The 16,406-nt window shown below is 50.0% G+C and overlaps 1 protein-coding gene across 1 annotated transcript; it reads left to right on the forward strand.

Moving 5' to 3' along the window:
- Positions 1–2,125: 2,125 nt before the first annotated feature.
- On the forward strand, positions 2,126–9,163 carry DLL1 (delta like canonical Notch ligand 1; the record flags this gene model as incomplete). Its single annotated transcript, XM_084284413.1, has 11 exons — positions 2,126–2,185; positions 2,359–2,670; positions 2,804–2,864; positions 3,029–3,286; positions 5,677–5,737; positions 6,224–6,354; positions 6,508–6,677; positions 6,811–7,027; positions 7,753–8,545; positions 8,658–8,775; positions 9,158–9,163. The coding sequence occupies 11 exons, from the start codon at positions 2,126–2,128 to the stop codon at positions 9,161–9,163; spliced, it is 2,187 nt and encodes a 728-aa protein (XP_084140539.1).
- Positions 9,164–16,406: the final 7,243 nt, after the last annotated feature.

Here is a 16,406-nt window from a genome sequence, read left to right on the forward strand (position 1 = left end):
GCCCCAGTAAACTCCTTTTCGATGTTTTTAAGGTCAAAACAAAAGTTCTAGTGTCTGATGGATATGTAAAAAAATAATAAGGTGACGGTTGGTGTGTAAAGTCTTTTTTTTTTTTTTTTTTTTTTTTTTTTTTACGGAGGGGGGAAGTGCTGGAAGGGATTTCTTTAAAAAATGTGCGGACATTGTTGTAGAGGCAGTAGCGTGCGCCGAGGGGAGCTCTTTCTCTCCCTCGCATTGTGCAGGGAGCAGGTGCTGTCTACATTACCATACAGCTGAGAGCACAAAGAGCTAACTGATTCAGCCCTCACACAATAACAAACGGCCTTAATGACAGCCACGCGAACGACACACACCAAACTCACTTTTTACTAAGCTGAAGCAGGAAAAAAAAAAAAAAAAAAAAAGAGAGAGAGAGAGAGAGAGGGAGAGAGGTTGCTGGTGATGATGATAATAATCATACAGGGGTGTAGGACCCGGCAGGAGCGGGGAGCTCTTTCCGCCAGCGGTGGTCGTGGGGACGGGACCCGCAGCGCCCCGCTCCCGGGACCCCCCCGGGGGCGGCGGGCAGCCGGTTCCCCCGAGCCCCTCGGCTCCCCCGAGCCCCCCGGCTCCTCCGAGCCCCCCGGACCCCTGAAGCCCCCCGGACCCTCCGAGCCCCCCGTGCCCGTGCGGGCGGGACGGGTGCTGCGAGCGGAGCCCGGGGCAGGGCGAGCCGGGGCTGGGTTCGCTCGCATCCCCCCCCCCCTCCGCTCCCAATTATCCCGCTTATACCGGGGGCAATGCGGTGTGAGTTTAAAGGGATCGGATTTCCCTCGCTGCCGCCCGCCTCCCCCGTTCCCTTTAAAGCCCCTCGGAAGGGAGCACGGTCGCCGGGCGACTTTCGGGGGGCACGGCGGCGCTGCCCGCGGCCCCGGGGGCTCGTTCTCCCGGTGCGGAGGGGGTGCTGCCCTCTGCCCGGAGCAGGAGGGGGATTCTCGCGGTTACCAAATTTGCAGGAATGTAAATGAGCACGTTTTGTGAGCGCGGAGGGGAGAGGGGGAGGAGGGTTGCACATTTTACAGCTCACTGACCATTTGGCGATCCATTGAGAGGAGGGTTTGGAAAAGTGGCTCCTTTGTGACAGCTCTAGCCAGATTGGGGGGCTGCTCATTTGCATCTCATTAGGCATGCAGGCGGCCGGCGGGATATAAGGGAGGCAGGCGCCCAAGGAGAGGCAGATCCTTAGCGCTTCACCCTCGGAGAGAGCCGCCGAGCCGCGGCGCAGAGCAGGCACCCCCTGCCCCCCCGCAGGAGCACCCCCGGACACTGCTGCTGCTGCCGCCGCCTCCGTCGAGACACGAGCTTGTTGTAGTTGGCCGGGATTCCTCTAAAACACAAAAGGAAGCCCACGACGACGAACGAGAGCTTCGCTTCTTTCGCAAAAAAAAAAAAAAAAAAGAATAATAATAATAAAAAAAAAAAAAAGAAAGGGGGGGGATCAAGGCTCCGACGTGACCCGCAAGCCGCCGCTCGCCGCCTCCCAGCCCCGACGTGCGCAGGGCGAGCGCAGCCGCGCAGAGCCAGAGCCGCTCCCGCACCGCGCCGCACCGGGAACTACCGCGCTGCCGCCTCGGCAGGGATTTCCACAGCGCCGACTCTTTTTTTTTTTTTTTTTGTCTGTTTTTTTTTTTTTTTGTTTGTTTTTAAATCTTCCTCGGCAAGCCTTTTCTCTGCCTCAGTTGGGAATTAAGTTGCTTTTCATTTTTTTTTTTTAATTTTTTTTTTTCCTGGCGAAAAGGAGGAGCACCGTGGATTGGGAAAGAAAGAGAGTTTAGCAGATCAATCGTAAACTTTTTTTTTCCTTCTTATTTTTTTTTCTATTTTTGCCATCCGAAAGAGCTGTCAGTCGGCGACAGGCTACACCCAGAGGTGTCAGCAGAGGGAGAAAAAAAAAAAAGTCAGAGCCGCTCCTGAAAGAAGGAGACCGTGACAGTAACTCTTCCAGCTCCGCTGGGGCGAGCGGCTTTGGCCGCTTCGTGCTTATTATTATTTTTTTGATTTCCCCCGAGAGACACTTTCCCCTTTCCCCCCCCCGCAGACAAGACAAGGGGGAGGAACGCGAGGGCACCAGAGCTGCCCCTCCACCATGGGAGGCCGGTTCCTGCTGGCGCTCGCCCTCCTCTCGGTGCTGCCCTGCCGCCGCCAGGTACGTGTGGGGGGACGAGGGGACGGGGGGACGGGGACCCGGACGCCCCCCTCGGGGGGTTCCCACGGCGGCTGGGGGGGGGGGAGGCAGCGGGCAGGGGGCAGCCGTCGGGGCACGGGGCCGCTCCGGGGACTGACGGCCCCTGTCCCCGTCCCCGTCCCCGTCCCCGCCAGGTGTCCGGCTCCGGGGTGTTCGAGCTGAAGCTGCAGGAGTTCGTCAACAAGAAGGGGCTCCTCAGCAACCGCAACTGCTGCCGGGGGGGCGGCCCCGGCGGCGCCGGGCTGCAGCAGTGCGACTGCAAGACCTTCTTCCGCGTCTGCCTCAAGCACTACCAGGCCAGCGTGTCCCCCGAGCCGCCCTGCACCTACGGCAGCGCCATCACCCCCGTGCTCGGCGCCAACTCCTTCAGCGTCCCCGACGGGGCGGGCGGCGCCGACCCCGCCTTCAGCAACCCCATCCGCTTCCCCTTCGGCTTCACCTGGCCCGTAAGTGAGGGGAGGCGAAGGGGGGGTGGCAAGGAGGGCGACCCCGGGGTGGGGGCTGGCGGTGCTGCCCACCCACGGCACCGGCTGTGCTCACGCCGTCGCGGCGGGTTGTCTCTGCCCCTTGTCTCTGCAGGGCACCTTCTCGCTCATCATCGAGGCTCTCCACACGGACTCGCCCGACGACCTCACCACAGGTACCTTGTCCCCCACGGACCCCTCCCCAGGGCCACCCCCTCGCCAGGGAGGCACGCAACCCCCCTCGCCCTGTCTCCGCAGTCCCCATCCCACCAGACACCCCCCTGTGAGCATCCCCCTGCCCACTCTGGGCACCCTGATCACGCTTCTCGTCTCCCCGCAGAAAACCCCGAGCGCCTCATCAGCCGCCTGGCCACCCAGAGGCACTTGGCGGTGGGCGAGGAGTGGTCCCAGGACCTGCACAGCAGCGGCCGCACCGACCTCAAGTACTCGTATCGCTTCGTCTGCGACGAGCACTACTACGGGGAAGGCTGCTCCGTCTTCTGCCGCCCCCGGGACGATGCCTTCGGTCACTTCACTTGCGGAGAGCGTGGCGAGAAAGTCTGCAACCCGGGCTGGAAGGGCCAGTACTGCACTGAGCGTGAGTGTCCACCTTCGTGTCTCCCCGTGAGCTCTCTGGGAGGTGTTTCCCTGACATCAGGCCCCGTGGGAGAGGGGGAACCGGGCTGGAGCGCATGGAGGGCCGGTGCTGTGTGCAGGCTTTACTGGTGTGGGGGACAGGGGGTCCTCAGGCTTACCACAGAAAGTTAGCTCAGGCAGCTCCACCTTGAGCTCATAAAATGTCAGTGCCAACATCACACTCTTGCTCATTCACTGTAGTTGTCAAATCTGGAGGCAGAATGCTCAGCAGTTGCTTGAGGATGTGTTTAAATGCATCAGGAGTCCCTTTTACACCTAGCCACCCCTTCAACCTCGGTACACTGATACCATCATTATGGGGTACAGGGCTCCAGGAAAGGAAGCTAGGCCTCAGCAACATCCGTGTGGCAGGCCTAATGGTAGGCTTGTTGCTGTCTGCTGTCTTGCCACCTTGCATTGAAAAAAGTAGTGGGAGGGCCGAGATATGCCCTGTGGCCTGTAGGATTTCTCATTTGGGATACTCACACACTGCCACTGACAGAGGCTTTTCACCTGGAGCCACAGGTCAGCTTCCTCCCCATGGCTCTCCTGTGACATTGCCATGTTCATTGCTACTGACAGAACAGGACAAGGGACACGAGTTTTAAAGTGAGCCTGATCCTGAAACTGTTCAGGAATGCAGTGTACTGATACAGCAGGAAAAGCTGGGCTAGTAAGTAGATGACAGAGAGGACAGATAGCCAGAAATGTCAGGTACCACCGGTTTTTATGAGGTTACCCCCCTTCGTAGACACATAGCAGCATACAGGCAAACATACAGACACAGAGCTCCTGCTGCGGTGTGTGATGGCATTCTCTGTTTGTGTGCACACATATGTCTGAAGTACACTGGCAGATGATGCACTGAGTGCTCCCCTGCAGCCATCAGAGGGCCAGGTGGGCTGAGAGAAAGCAGCTATAGTCTGTAAAGCAGCCTCTCTGTTTTCTGTATTTTTTTTTTTTTTTAAAGCCCACCTACACTGTGGTCTCAGCTGAGCTGCTATCGAATGATCTCAGATTGGTTATTCACACCGTCAGTGGCTGCTGAGATGCTTTTAGCAGTTCATGGCACGATGTTGCACAACAAACAGCAGGCAAAGGGGCTTGCATTTCCTTTGATAGCATTTTAAATAGGATCTACAACCTTTCCCATGATCAAAAGTGCCTATCCCGGTTATGTCAAGGGGTGGGGAAAAAGGAAGCATTTTGATAATGAGCTCTTTCGGGGCTGTCAGCACTTTCGGATGCCTGTGCACTGCCGCTCTTCCCCCAGCAAAGCAGAACGCTGTCCATCTTTCTCGACTCGTTGTGCTGTGCGTGCTGCTCTGCTTTCCGTCTCAGAAAACACAGCACAGCAGCAGCGCAAACCCGCTAGGCGCTGGAGCTGTGTTTATGTGTGCATGCGAAAAGAATGTTTTCCTGTTAGCAAGCCGAGCTCCCAGTGGCAGATTGCTTCCCGTCTACTTGCCCTCGGCTCCATTCTTTCCAACTTTGAGGCGATCCGATTATCAGCACTGATTCTTTCTCCCCTCCACCCCCCTTCCCCTCGCATGCCATTGTCTCCGGCTGGCTTTGTTGAATTAAAACTTTGCAGTGCCTGCTTAATGAGTTCCATAACCAGGCGAAGTAATGAGCAGAAGTCCCTTTTCCCCTCCCCTCATCCTCCCTCCCGCTGGCCCGCTTACCTCTTTACCATGCCCGGACCCACCCGCCCCTGCTCCGAGCGGGGCGGGGAGGGGGGGAGGAGGGAGGAAGAACTTTAGACTTATTTATTTGAATAAGAAAAAAAGTTTTTGCAGCGAAATCACGCGCGTGCCATAGATTAGCTGTGGGCAGGGATAGGCTGCCCGGCCGCCGGCACCGGCCCCATTGGCTCCGGGGCCGGGGGTATTGTTGCAGTGGGGCAGCTGCTGGGAGAGAATAGACAATAGAGCAGCTGTCTTGCACTGGCACCCTGCACACCAGCTGTCCACTCTTATCTGCACACACACTTTCGGGGGATATTAAGAGGTGGAGCTGTGTGCATAGAATTGGAAAAAAGGACTTCTGACCCTCGCTGGGAAGGGAAGGGGGGCGAGGGGCTGCGGGGAAGGCAGCAATTGTGAGCCCTCTTTTGTCTGTGTGCAACTGTATTAAGAAGAATGCTCATCCCTGGCGATAAGTAAAGTGCCCAGCTACCAGGCGAGATCAATACTCCTGCAGGCTCCAGAGATTAACTCAGCTGCTATTAACTGCCCGGACCTAGCAAAAAGGGCTGGCTCCCCACCCACAAGGTGCTCTCAGGAGGGGACTTTGAAAAGGGAGGCGTTCGGCCCTGGAGCTTATGCCTCTTCCTTCTTGGTCTGTTTACAGCGATTTGTTTGCCTGGATGTGACGAGCAGCATGGCTTTTGCGACAAACCTGGGGAATGCAAGTAAGTTTTCCACTACCCCCCCCCCCCCTTTGTCTTTAACTTCAATGCTCTGGTGCTAAACAAGCCACCGGTCCTTCGAGGGGCAGTTTAAATGCCTTTCTTCATATTAGATGGTAATTCGAGAAATCCAGGTGATGCCAGATCAAAGTATTAATCCACAAGTCAAACATCAGTGCCATTTATATTAACCTAACAAGTTTACAGTGCTGTGTGTAAGGTTTAGCTGTTTGTTATTAGAGTAAACAAATTAACTACCTGCAACTGGGGCTCTGTCTAAGGAAGTGGAAGAAATAGCTGGGACTGATGAAAGCTGATGCTATGGTTGGACTCGGTGACTTTCTCAGATGAAGGATCACTGAAGGCTTTTAGGAAACTTGATCCTTGGCATCAGTGTGTTTGCAGAGTTTGATATAGGGTTTCCAAATGTGAGAAGTCTAAATCTGATGAGACTTTGTTGTCAACTTTTTTTTTTTTTTTTTTTTTCAGATGCAGAGTGGGTTGGCAGGGGCGATATTGTGATGAGTGCATCCGATACCCAGGCTGCCTTCATGGTACCTGTCAGCAGCCGTGGCAGTGCAACTGCCAGGAAGGCTGGGGTGGCCTTTTCTGCAACCAGGGTAAGTTCTCAGTCCTTGCCTGAGGACCTGTCTTAAAATGCAGAAAGCAGGCTGCTATTTCCAGCTCATCTGTGCTAGCCTAACCTTGCAAAGGAGCAAGTATCTTGACAGATTTCTCTCTCTTTTTTTTTTTTTTTCCCCAATGTTTTACAGACCTGAACTACTGCACCCACCACAAGCCGTGCAAGAATGGTGCCACGTGCACGAACACTGGTCAGGGGAGCTACACTTGTTCTTGCCGGCCTGGGTACACAGGCTCCAACTGCGAGATTGAAATCAATGAATGTGATGCCAACCCTTGCAAGAACGGTGGAAGCTGCACTGTAAGTCTCAGTCACTTGTATGAAACCCCAAGGGGCGAGTTAATGGCAGTTCTTCTGATTTTCAGAATCCATTTCTGGATCTCAGAGCAAGTTCAGGTAAATATTTTGAACGTTTCTTGTGTCTTTTCCCCAGGATCTCGAGAACAGCTATTCTTGTACCTGCCCACCGGGCTTCTATGGTAAAAACTGCGAGCTGAGTGCCATGACCTGTGCTGATGGACCGTGCTTCAACGGTGGGCGATGCACTGACAACCCCGACGGGGGATACAGCTGCCGCTGCCCGCTGGGTTATTCTGGGTTCAACTGTGAAAAGAAAATTGATTACTGCAGTTCCAGCCCTTGTGCTAATGGTAAGGCCAAATATAATACAGTGACCTTCTGAAAAGAGATCATCCAGTTGCTTTGGCTACTGGTCTGGAGTGAATAATAAGGCCCAGTGATAAACCACGGGCTATGTCATATCAATGGTTGACTTGGTGGAGGAAGTGTGCTTAAAAGTAATGGTGTGGCATGGGTCACTGCTACAGATAATGTTTTCTTAAGGGGTCACTGTGGCGGGGTAACTTTGCCTGAAGCTTCATGCATTAAACTGTGGAGGATTATACTTCTAAATGATGGATAGCACTCTCTGGCATCTATGGATATGAAATGCCATACTAATACTAAGTATTATTATTACTTATAATCCAACAATAGTAATCTTCTTCCTTTGACTAATGTAGTGAAGATTTCCTTAAATGCAGTCCTTCTTATTCAGTGCCACTTTACCTCTGTAATGTGAGATTGTGGTGTGAACCTGATCTGGACTAGCTTCATTGTCCCAGCTAAGTGAAATGTCAAAAAGGGAATAGAATGGTGAATAAAAAATAGATCCGATTAAGAAATACCTTCCTTTAAAAAAAAACACATACTTTTATGGTGGCTCATACTTGGCAAAGATTGGGCTAACCTCTCAAAAGGGAAGTTTTCCTCAGCTGTGGTTTGTCACGATGACCCTGAGAGCAGCACTCAGGGCACACTTCAGGGAGGGTGTGACTACAGCCCTCTCAGCCTTCGTGCCCTTAATGCCTTGCAGGAGCCCAGTGCGTTGATCTGGGGAACTCGTACATATGCCAGTGCCAGGCTGGCTTCACTGGGAGACACTGTGATGACAACGTGGACGACTGCGCCTCCTTCCCCTGCGTCAACGGAGGGACCTGCCAGGACGGGGTGAATGACTATTCCTGCACCTGCCCCCCCGGATACAATGGGAAGAACTGCAGCACCCCAGTGAGCAGATGCGAGCACAACCCCTGCCACAACGGGGCCACCTGCCACGAGAGAAGCAACCGCTACGTGTGTGAGTGTGCTCGGGGCTACGGTGGGCTCAACTGCCAGTTCTTGCTCCCCGAGCCTCCTCAGGGACCAGTGATCGTTGACTTCACTGAGAAGTACACGGAGGGCCAGAACGGCCAGTTCCCCTGGATCGCGGTGTGTGCCGGGATTATTCTGGTCCTCATGCTGCTGCTGGGGTGCTCCGCCGTGGTCGTCTGCGTCAGGCTTAAGGTGCAGAAGAGGCACCACCAGCCAGACGCCTGCAGGAGCGAAACAGAGACCATGAACAACCTGGCGAACTGCCAGCGTGAGAAGGACATTTCCATAAGTGTCATTGGTGCCACTCAGATTAAAAACACAAATAAGAAAGTAGACTTTCACAGTGATAACTCTGATAAAAACGGCTACAAAGTTAGATACCCATCCGTGGATTACAATTTGGTGCATGAACTCAAGAATGAGGACTCTGTTAAAGAGGAGCATGGCAAATGCGAAGCCAAGTGTGAAACGTATGATTCAGAGGCAGAGGAGAAAAGTGCAGTACAGCTAAAAAGGTATCATTCATACTTGAGTGCTGGGGGTGGCTTTATTCTGAAGGGTGTGCGTGTCTTAGAGGTAGCGTTAAGCAACAGCCATCTCACCTATGTTGTCTGTCTTTGTCTTCAGTAGTGACACTTCTGAAAGAAAACGGCCAGATTCAGTATATTCCACTTCAAAGGACACAAAGTACCAGTCGGTGTACGTCATATCAGAAGAGAAAGATGAGTGCATCATAGCAACTGAGGTTAGTATCCCACCTGGCAGTTGGACAAGAGTTGGTGTGCGATCTCCTTCCAATGCATGTTGGGGCAGCCAAACTGTTCTCTGTGCGGCCACTGTGATTTGAACCTGTTGAAATCTGGCTGCCTTGAGTTTATAGTACTGCAGATGTTGCAAAAACTTGCACTGGATTAAGATAAGCCCCAGCGGGTGTTAGAGGACGGTGACTTTTTCAGGCAAGGGGACAGCTACAGTGTGGTTGTGGTCTACTGACTCACCCCTTCGTATCCTTCATGCAGAGCCTGTTCTTGCTTGGAATGAAGGTGAAGTCCTGAACCTCTTCAGCCTTACTGTCCTCTTCTTACTGTTTATTAACCTCTTCTGGTCTCTGTGTTTTCTCCCAACAGGTGTAAAACAGACATGATATGGCAAAGATGTTGTTCAGAACAATTTCAAAGGAGACGTGCCCCAATGAATGCTGCTGAAAGAGGAATGGGAGATAGATTCCTTCACTGACTGCTGCTGAGAAACTAAATTCAGGCTTGAGCTGGTTCTCTACTGAAGTTAGCAAAGTGACTGCAAAATAAAGAAACAAGATGGACACCAGGCAAGGGTCTGTGTTCAAGGATTACTGTTGCACTGCCTTTTATGAATTTTATCATTGCACTATGGTCAGTTGCTTTTCTATATATATTTAAATGAATGGACTTAATTACTACATAAGAAGCATGCACTGCCTGAAGTGTATATTTTGGATTCTTATGAGCCAGTCTTTTCTTGAATTAGAGACACAAACACTGCCTTTATTGTCTTTTTTGATACTAAAATGTGTTTTTACTAGGTGAGAAAAAGTGTGTTATTTTTTTGAATCTGTAAAAATATTTTCATGATAATTGTAAAGCTTGAGTATTTTGTGATGTCCATTTTTTTATAATTTAAATTTTTTGGTAAATATGTACAAAGGCACTTCGGGTCTATGTGACTATATTTTTTTGTATATAAATGTATTTATGGAATATTGTGCAAATGTTATTTGAGTTTTTTTTTTACTGTTTTGTTAATGAAGAAATTCATTTTTAAAATATTTTTCCAAAATAAATATTATTAATGATAACTGAAGTCCTATGTTTATTTCATAACTGATGATGAACTGGACTGAACCTTGCGACAGATACCTGACAGGTTTCTGAGGACTCACGGGGAGACAGGGCAGGATCGATACCTATCACAAAGCCTGGGGAACAACTTGCTCTTTGTAAACCCCTCTTTCCCCTCCTGACTTAATGAATTGTTGACCCCATTGTCATGCTCACCCTTATCCCAAAGGCAAATGTCTGTCAAAACCTTGGGTAATGTTTGCTCAGTCCTGTTGGGTTGTGTATATATAAACACATATGGCCCCACTTCCCAAGGAAGAGCCATGCAGATGCACTCTTCTGCAGCACAGGCATGGGGCTTGTCCTGACTCTGTTCTTCATTTCGTGCAACCTCAAACACTTGTCTGGAGTCCAGGGGAGTTTGGGACACCCAGGGCATGCCCATTGAGGCCCCTGGTGCCCACCCATGGGATTTGAGCTCCCCCAGTCACACCAACCTAGGGCTGGCCCTTCCCTCCCCAGGAAAAGGGGACACTGAGTTGACTGATGGCCACAACTCTCCTGACTGTGATACCTGCCTAAAATACCAGTTGTATCTTTAATTTCAACCCTGCCCTTGGTGCCTGCTGCCATCATACTGGGGCAGTGTGTGACCCCATCCCCTGGCTTGGCCTCAAATTCCTAGGCTGTTTAGTTTGCCCTAACTAACTCTCCTTTGGGTCGTGCTTGTTAGTTAGCAGATACCCTTTGGAAACATGCAGTATGCTTCCACCTCAGGAAAAAGAAGGACAATCTAGGAAATACTAATCTAGGAAATAATTTATTTTTTGACCCATTAAAGCCAACCTCACCCCAATTGTTGTGGGCCACCTCTCACAGCTTCTGGGAGCTGATGAAAATTACTTGCTTCCATTCACTTCAGTGGAGGTGGATGTGGCTGCTATCCTAAATGAAAAGGATGGGGTAGCACATGTAATTAATCAAGCAATAATGGCAACTGCTGATCTATATCTAAACTATATACCCTCTCACCTTATTTTATTGTACAGGAATGTGAGAACAACTAGAACTGTACTTCTGTGTGGGGTCAGCAGATAACACACTCACAGCAGGGGCTTCTCCATCTGTAGGGTCTTCTCACTAAGCCAATCCTTAGACAAGATCTACCAACTCACTGCCCACAAAGTGACCCAAGAGGGTATATATATGCTCTTCATTTATCCCAAAGGGTCTTTTTAGGGAAGGTTTTCATAAGGAGAGTGACATGAGGTACTGAAAAGCAGCCTGTGAGTGATGGTCTGGACAGCATTTTCAAGCTGGACGGTCACATAACATCCTGCCGATAATCAGCCAATAAATCAGACAGTGACCCAGGCATGACAGTGTGCATGGCAGCAGGGTGCTCGGAGCAATGTAATCTCCCAGGCTGGACAAGCATGTGTGCTCAGGCAGGTTTTATTGCTGTCTCTGCTGCTGACTTGCTTTCCAAACCTGAGCAAATCACTTAATTTCTGTTTCCTCTTCTTCCTAAGCTTTTTTAGGGCTGACTTGCCTTGTGATCTGCTGCACTTTGCACAGTCAGTGCCAGGGTCTCAGCTGGGACCTCTTAATGCTGCTTCTGTATAAACAGCAGTAACAAGTGGAAGCCATTGATGGCTGAGCGCCTCTGTGATAACATTAGGTCTTCAGGGCTATAGCAAGTACCACTTCAACGTACTGCCAGGTAAAGGTCCGGAGAAGCATGCAGCTCCTTGCTCTGCTGAAGAGGCACAGCATCAGCTTTTAAGCAACTTTGCTTGAAGATAAAACATCTTCAGAAAGCTCAGTTTGTCTCAGTGTGAGAACTGCTAGATGTGCTGAGTTTGGGGAATGAGGGAAAAAGTGCTGTGGGCAAAGAGAAGAGCAGGGTCTTGCCCTTCTGAAGCCCCTTCTGAAATGACAGCTTCGCAGATGAGCTGAATGGCTTTTCCAGCTTCTATTCTGAGCAGAGTTGGGGCTCTTGCCACAGGCAGGATTTATTTCTTGCAGTTACCAAGTCCCCCACACCTGCACACATATACAGGGGCTCCTGGTGATCAGATTGAGGTGTGCAGTGGGGAGCGATGGATCCTTGCTCCACATCATTAGCACCTGACTCTTTTTGGGGAGGAAAGGACGATTTGAGCAGTGCAAGGAGGTCATGCAGGTGGCTGTGCACTCCTGTCCACCCAGCCCCGTGTACAGGCAGAAGGCCGGTCGGCTGCCAAAAAGCAGCAGGACCCCCCCTGTCAGCAGGGTGTCCAAAAGTCCTCCCCGGTCTAAAAAGAGAGAAGAGCTGGCATGGGGAGGCCATTTATCCAGAACAGCTGAGAATTCAGGGCCTGATCCAATGCCCATTAAAATTAATGGAAAGGCTCCAATGAGCTGTGGGGGCACGTGGCAGTGTGCCCCCCCCCTGCGCAGCACATCCCTGGGGCAGCGGCACGCACCCACACAGTGAGAAAGCCCGAGGCTGCTCTAGCCACCTATGTCCCTCCCTGGGGGCTCATCCCCTGGGACAAGGGTGTCCCTTCTTGCTGGAGAGGGCATCCCCAGGCCCTGTCCCTACCTGAAAGCAAGCATGTGGGTGGCATCCCACAAAGTTTTTAGTGTGGGGACTTTCTGGATGAGACACGTACAGCTTTCAACATATAGGAAGTGTTGGGCTCAGGCAGCATGTCTTAGTTTTAACTGCAAGACCTGGGTTTATAAATTGCCTTAAATCGATATTTGTACTTTGTGCAGAAGGGCATGGGCGTCAGGAAACTTGGGTACTATTCCTGGCTCCACCACAGGCTCCATGTGTGACCTTGGGAGAGGAAGGATGGTCTGGTGGTCAAGGCGCTGCAGAGGGACCCAGGAGGGCCCCCTTCTATTTCCAGTGCTCCCTCCAGACTTCCTGTGCAACCTTGGACCTGTGTCACTTAATCTTTCCAGGGCCTTAGGAAAATGGGGGCCTCCTGGTTGTGCTGGGAGTGAGGAGGTCACTGGTACTTGTGAGAGGATATTGTGGTGGTGGGGAACGTTAAAATACCCTCCAAGGCGAGTGAAGCTATTTCCTATCCCCACATGTCTGGTTGCTTGTCTGCGAGATGATGAGCTATTTTTGTAAAGCACTTCGAGATGCTTGCATGGAATAAAGACCCCTATCACAATTGAAACATCCATCATTTGAGGGAGGATGCGTAAGCTCTGTGCTGGCAGCAAGCAGACATGCTGGCGAGGGCTGGATGCTGCTGCGTGTAGGGCATGTGCTGTGTGCCCCTGGCCCAGGACAGATGCCGCACAGGGAAGCGTTCATTTGGGCAGTAGAGCAGAGCCCAAAGGGCCATCAGCCTCTGCTCGTGTGGTACGGGGATCCTCTCAGCTCCCTCCCCTCCTGCAGAGCCATTCATTTCACCTGGCTGTTAAGATTTGCTACCTACCTCTGTTACCTACTGTGCAAGTCAGAGAACAAAGAGCTGGGCTGGAAGAGACATAATGTACTCTATGGAGCAGATTTTCAGAAAAAAAAAACACAAGGCTTTGACCTCCCATACTGACTGTTCACACCCACACTGGGGATGATTCCTGCTCTGTGTCTGCGGACAGCCTGAGATGCTGCTCACTATAGGGACAAAAGCATGGCAGGAAAGCCTGTAGCTGTGCACCAGCACAAATAATTGAGCTCCTGGGAGCAGGAGCCATTTAATTTCCTAGCAGGGATGCACCTAGAGCATCTCACTTAGCACTGTGCTGAAGCTTGCTCTGCGTCGTGGAGGAGGAATGTCGTGTGTCAGCTGTGGGGTAGCTGCATGGGCAGTGCAGACTCATGCCAGCTGCTCAGGGCTGCTATATAAACATGGCATTGTTTACACAAAAGCTTGCTCAACACGTGGGCTATATAAGACCGTGATGATCTTTTTCCTGGTGCAAAACTACAGCAACAGAACCGCCAGTGTGGATGCAGCTATGTTGAAATAAAGGTCACGTACAGCGCAAAGAAATTCCCTTCCCTTGTTTATTTATCTAAACTGTGCTGGCAAAAGCAACTTTATGCCACTGTGTTCTCCAAAGCACGGTTGTGCTGCTATGGAGATGCAGGTATAAATCAGAAGATGCACAGCTGCTTGGGCAAGGCTTGAGCACGGAGGTTGTGTGGGCTCATACAATTTGGTGCATGCATCTCCACGGGGAGGTTCTCCAGCGTGCTGAAGGCTTAGCAGGAGAAAGGATTGGGAGGGGGTGTCCTCTGTTCTCTTTTGTAACATGAAACTTGAACTTTGTGAGGACAGCATTTTCCATGGGAAAGGACAGGGCAGGAGAAATTCTGACCAGCTCTCAGTGTCAGGAGGAGATGCTCTGCGAAGTCACTTCTGCAGCCAGCCCCCAGCACCACCAGGCTCTCAGCACTGCAGAGGGCTGGTAAGCATTTAGAACCAGAATTTTTACCTGCCAGAAAATTACCGTTTTGCACAAGATTTCCAAGTTATTACTTTTAAAAAGGTTGTTTTCAGTGGAGAAGCTGTTTTGCAGTTATGGTAAACTGAAATACACTCTTGAAATGCTCCTATGGGTTTCACTTTCTCCGTAAAGCAAGATAACAAAATGACAAGTAAGTAAGTGTTTCCCGGCAGACAGCAAGTTAGCTGAAAACTTCCTTTCTTCCTCTTCTTTTTTTTTTTTTGGTCCTCTTCAATTTCAAAAATAGAATCAATCTGGAAACTCAGTCCTATTAACAAGATGTGTATTATTTTACTTTTGATTTTGCTTTAGAACATGAAACTTTTTAAAGCTAAGTTCTCCCCCTCACCACATCTCCTGGCCCTAATAAGTAGCACGTTAGTGGCCTGAGGAAGGCGGCGTTAAACACAAGCCAATTTCATGGTTTGGCCACATGTCATAAAATACTTTTAAGGGTAACCTGTGCAAGGGAAAACTGGAATCCTCAGGAACAGCCGATTACATAAGGCACAAAGCATTATGAGAAATAAGCTCCTAGGGTAAAAGGCTAGCCCTTTACCAGTAATAACCTCTCTGGTGTGTTTTCAAGAAGCATAGAGTCAAAATACCTCAACTGCATTAAAAAAAAAAAAAGTATAGCAGAGAATGAGGCCTTCAGTACATGGCCCTGAGTTCTATATCCAGGACAATTTGGCTGTTGCTTGTGTGTTTTCCTTTTCAAGACACTAAGAGGTTTTCCTTTATGGGGTTTTCCTTTATGAGGTTTTCCATATATGCAAACATGGGTGTTTACAAAGGCCACCTGTCTGAAAAATGTAAGCCCCTTGCTTTGCTCTGGCTTTACCTTGTTTTGAATCAAAGGGACCGTGGAATGCTCCACTGCCTGCAGTGGTGATGGTTTGGCACAGCTGCTGCTGCTGTGGTTGTGGGCGTTTTTGGAAAAGTTGGATGCCCTGCACACTCACTCAAAGCAAGCTGGACTGTTCAGAACAAAAAAATATAATGTATCGTGCTCGTTGTAGCTTATATCTGAATTTTCTTTTTTAATTTCTATATCAGCTTAAAGAAAGGAGCCACGAAAAATGTACGATGTTGTGTAAGTTCTTCTCATTTGCTTCAGGAAGTGTTATCTGGAATGGCAGTTGTGAGCACACAAACTCAGCAGACTTATCTGCGTTATCTAATTACCAGACTATAAAGTTCTGCTGACATTTCCTTTTGATAAATACAATACACTTCTTTCTTTATCTATCTGTATTAAACAATGTTCTCCTAAATCCAACCCCATGCATGCCTTTAACTAGAACTATGTTACAAAACACAAGACCAACATAAATGTTGCCACAACTTCAACAGCCATAAATGAAAACAGTGGCTTTCAGATTAAAAATATTACCTAATGGTGGTAGGAAACAATTGCAAATCTCAATGTTTAAACTATGAACGAGCATGAAACAGATCTCACTGATGTTTATTAAGCAAAAACAGAAAGCTGGAAAAAGAAAAAGGTAACAGAGAACAAATATTACAGGTATGCTTGCATTCCCACACTGCTCCGGATGTGTTTAACTATGTGCAGAAATATGTAAGTGTCTACCATAGGATTTTTGAACTGCAATTGCTAGAGCTGGCTGGGCTTTCAGAGCTCACTTCTGTATGTGCACAAAGAGAGTTTTGCATGGTTGTTGACAGTGGAGTTTCCCTGCCCCCCCCCCCCTTTTTTTTTTTTTTTTTTTTTTTTTTTTTTTCCTGTTCTAGAGGAGATTTTGGAGTCTCCTGTGCTGGGAAGGGAGGGAGCAGAAGGCAGCTGTGGGGGCAAGCCCTTTGAATTTCCTTTTGCCTCAGTGATAATTAGGCATAGGGAAGTTTTGGTGTTTGGGAATATTTTGACACCCGCATACTTGTAAGAAGGTGGCCCTAAATGTCACAGACAGCATCCATCAAACAGTCAGGGTGGAGCTAGGAGGTGAAGGTAGCACTTGCATCACCAGTGAGGTGGCAAACCCTTCTGAGCTGTCCTCTCCATATCCAAATGCCTGTATGGCCTGGGTGGTCACTCATTATCTACACTTGTCCTGGGCAGCTTGCTCTGTGTGTC

The sequence above is a fragment of the Netta rufina genome (assembly GCF_964035555.1).
Source record: "Netta rufina genome assembly, chromosome: 3".
Taxonomy (NCBI): domain Eukaryota; kingdom Metazoa; phylum Chordata; class Aves; order Anseriformes; family Anatidae; genus Netta; species Netta rufina.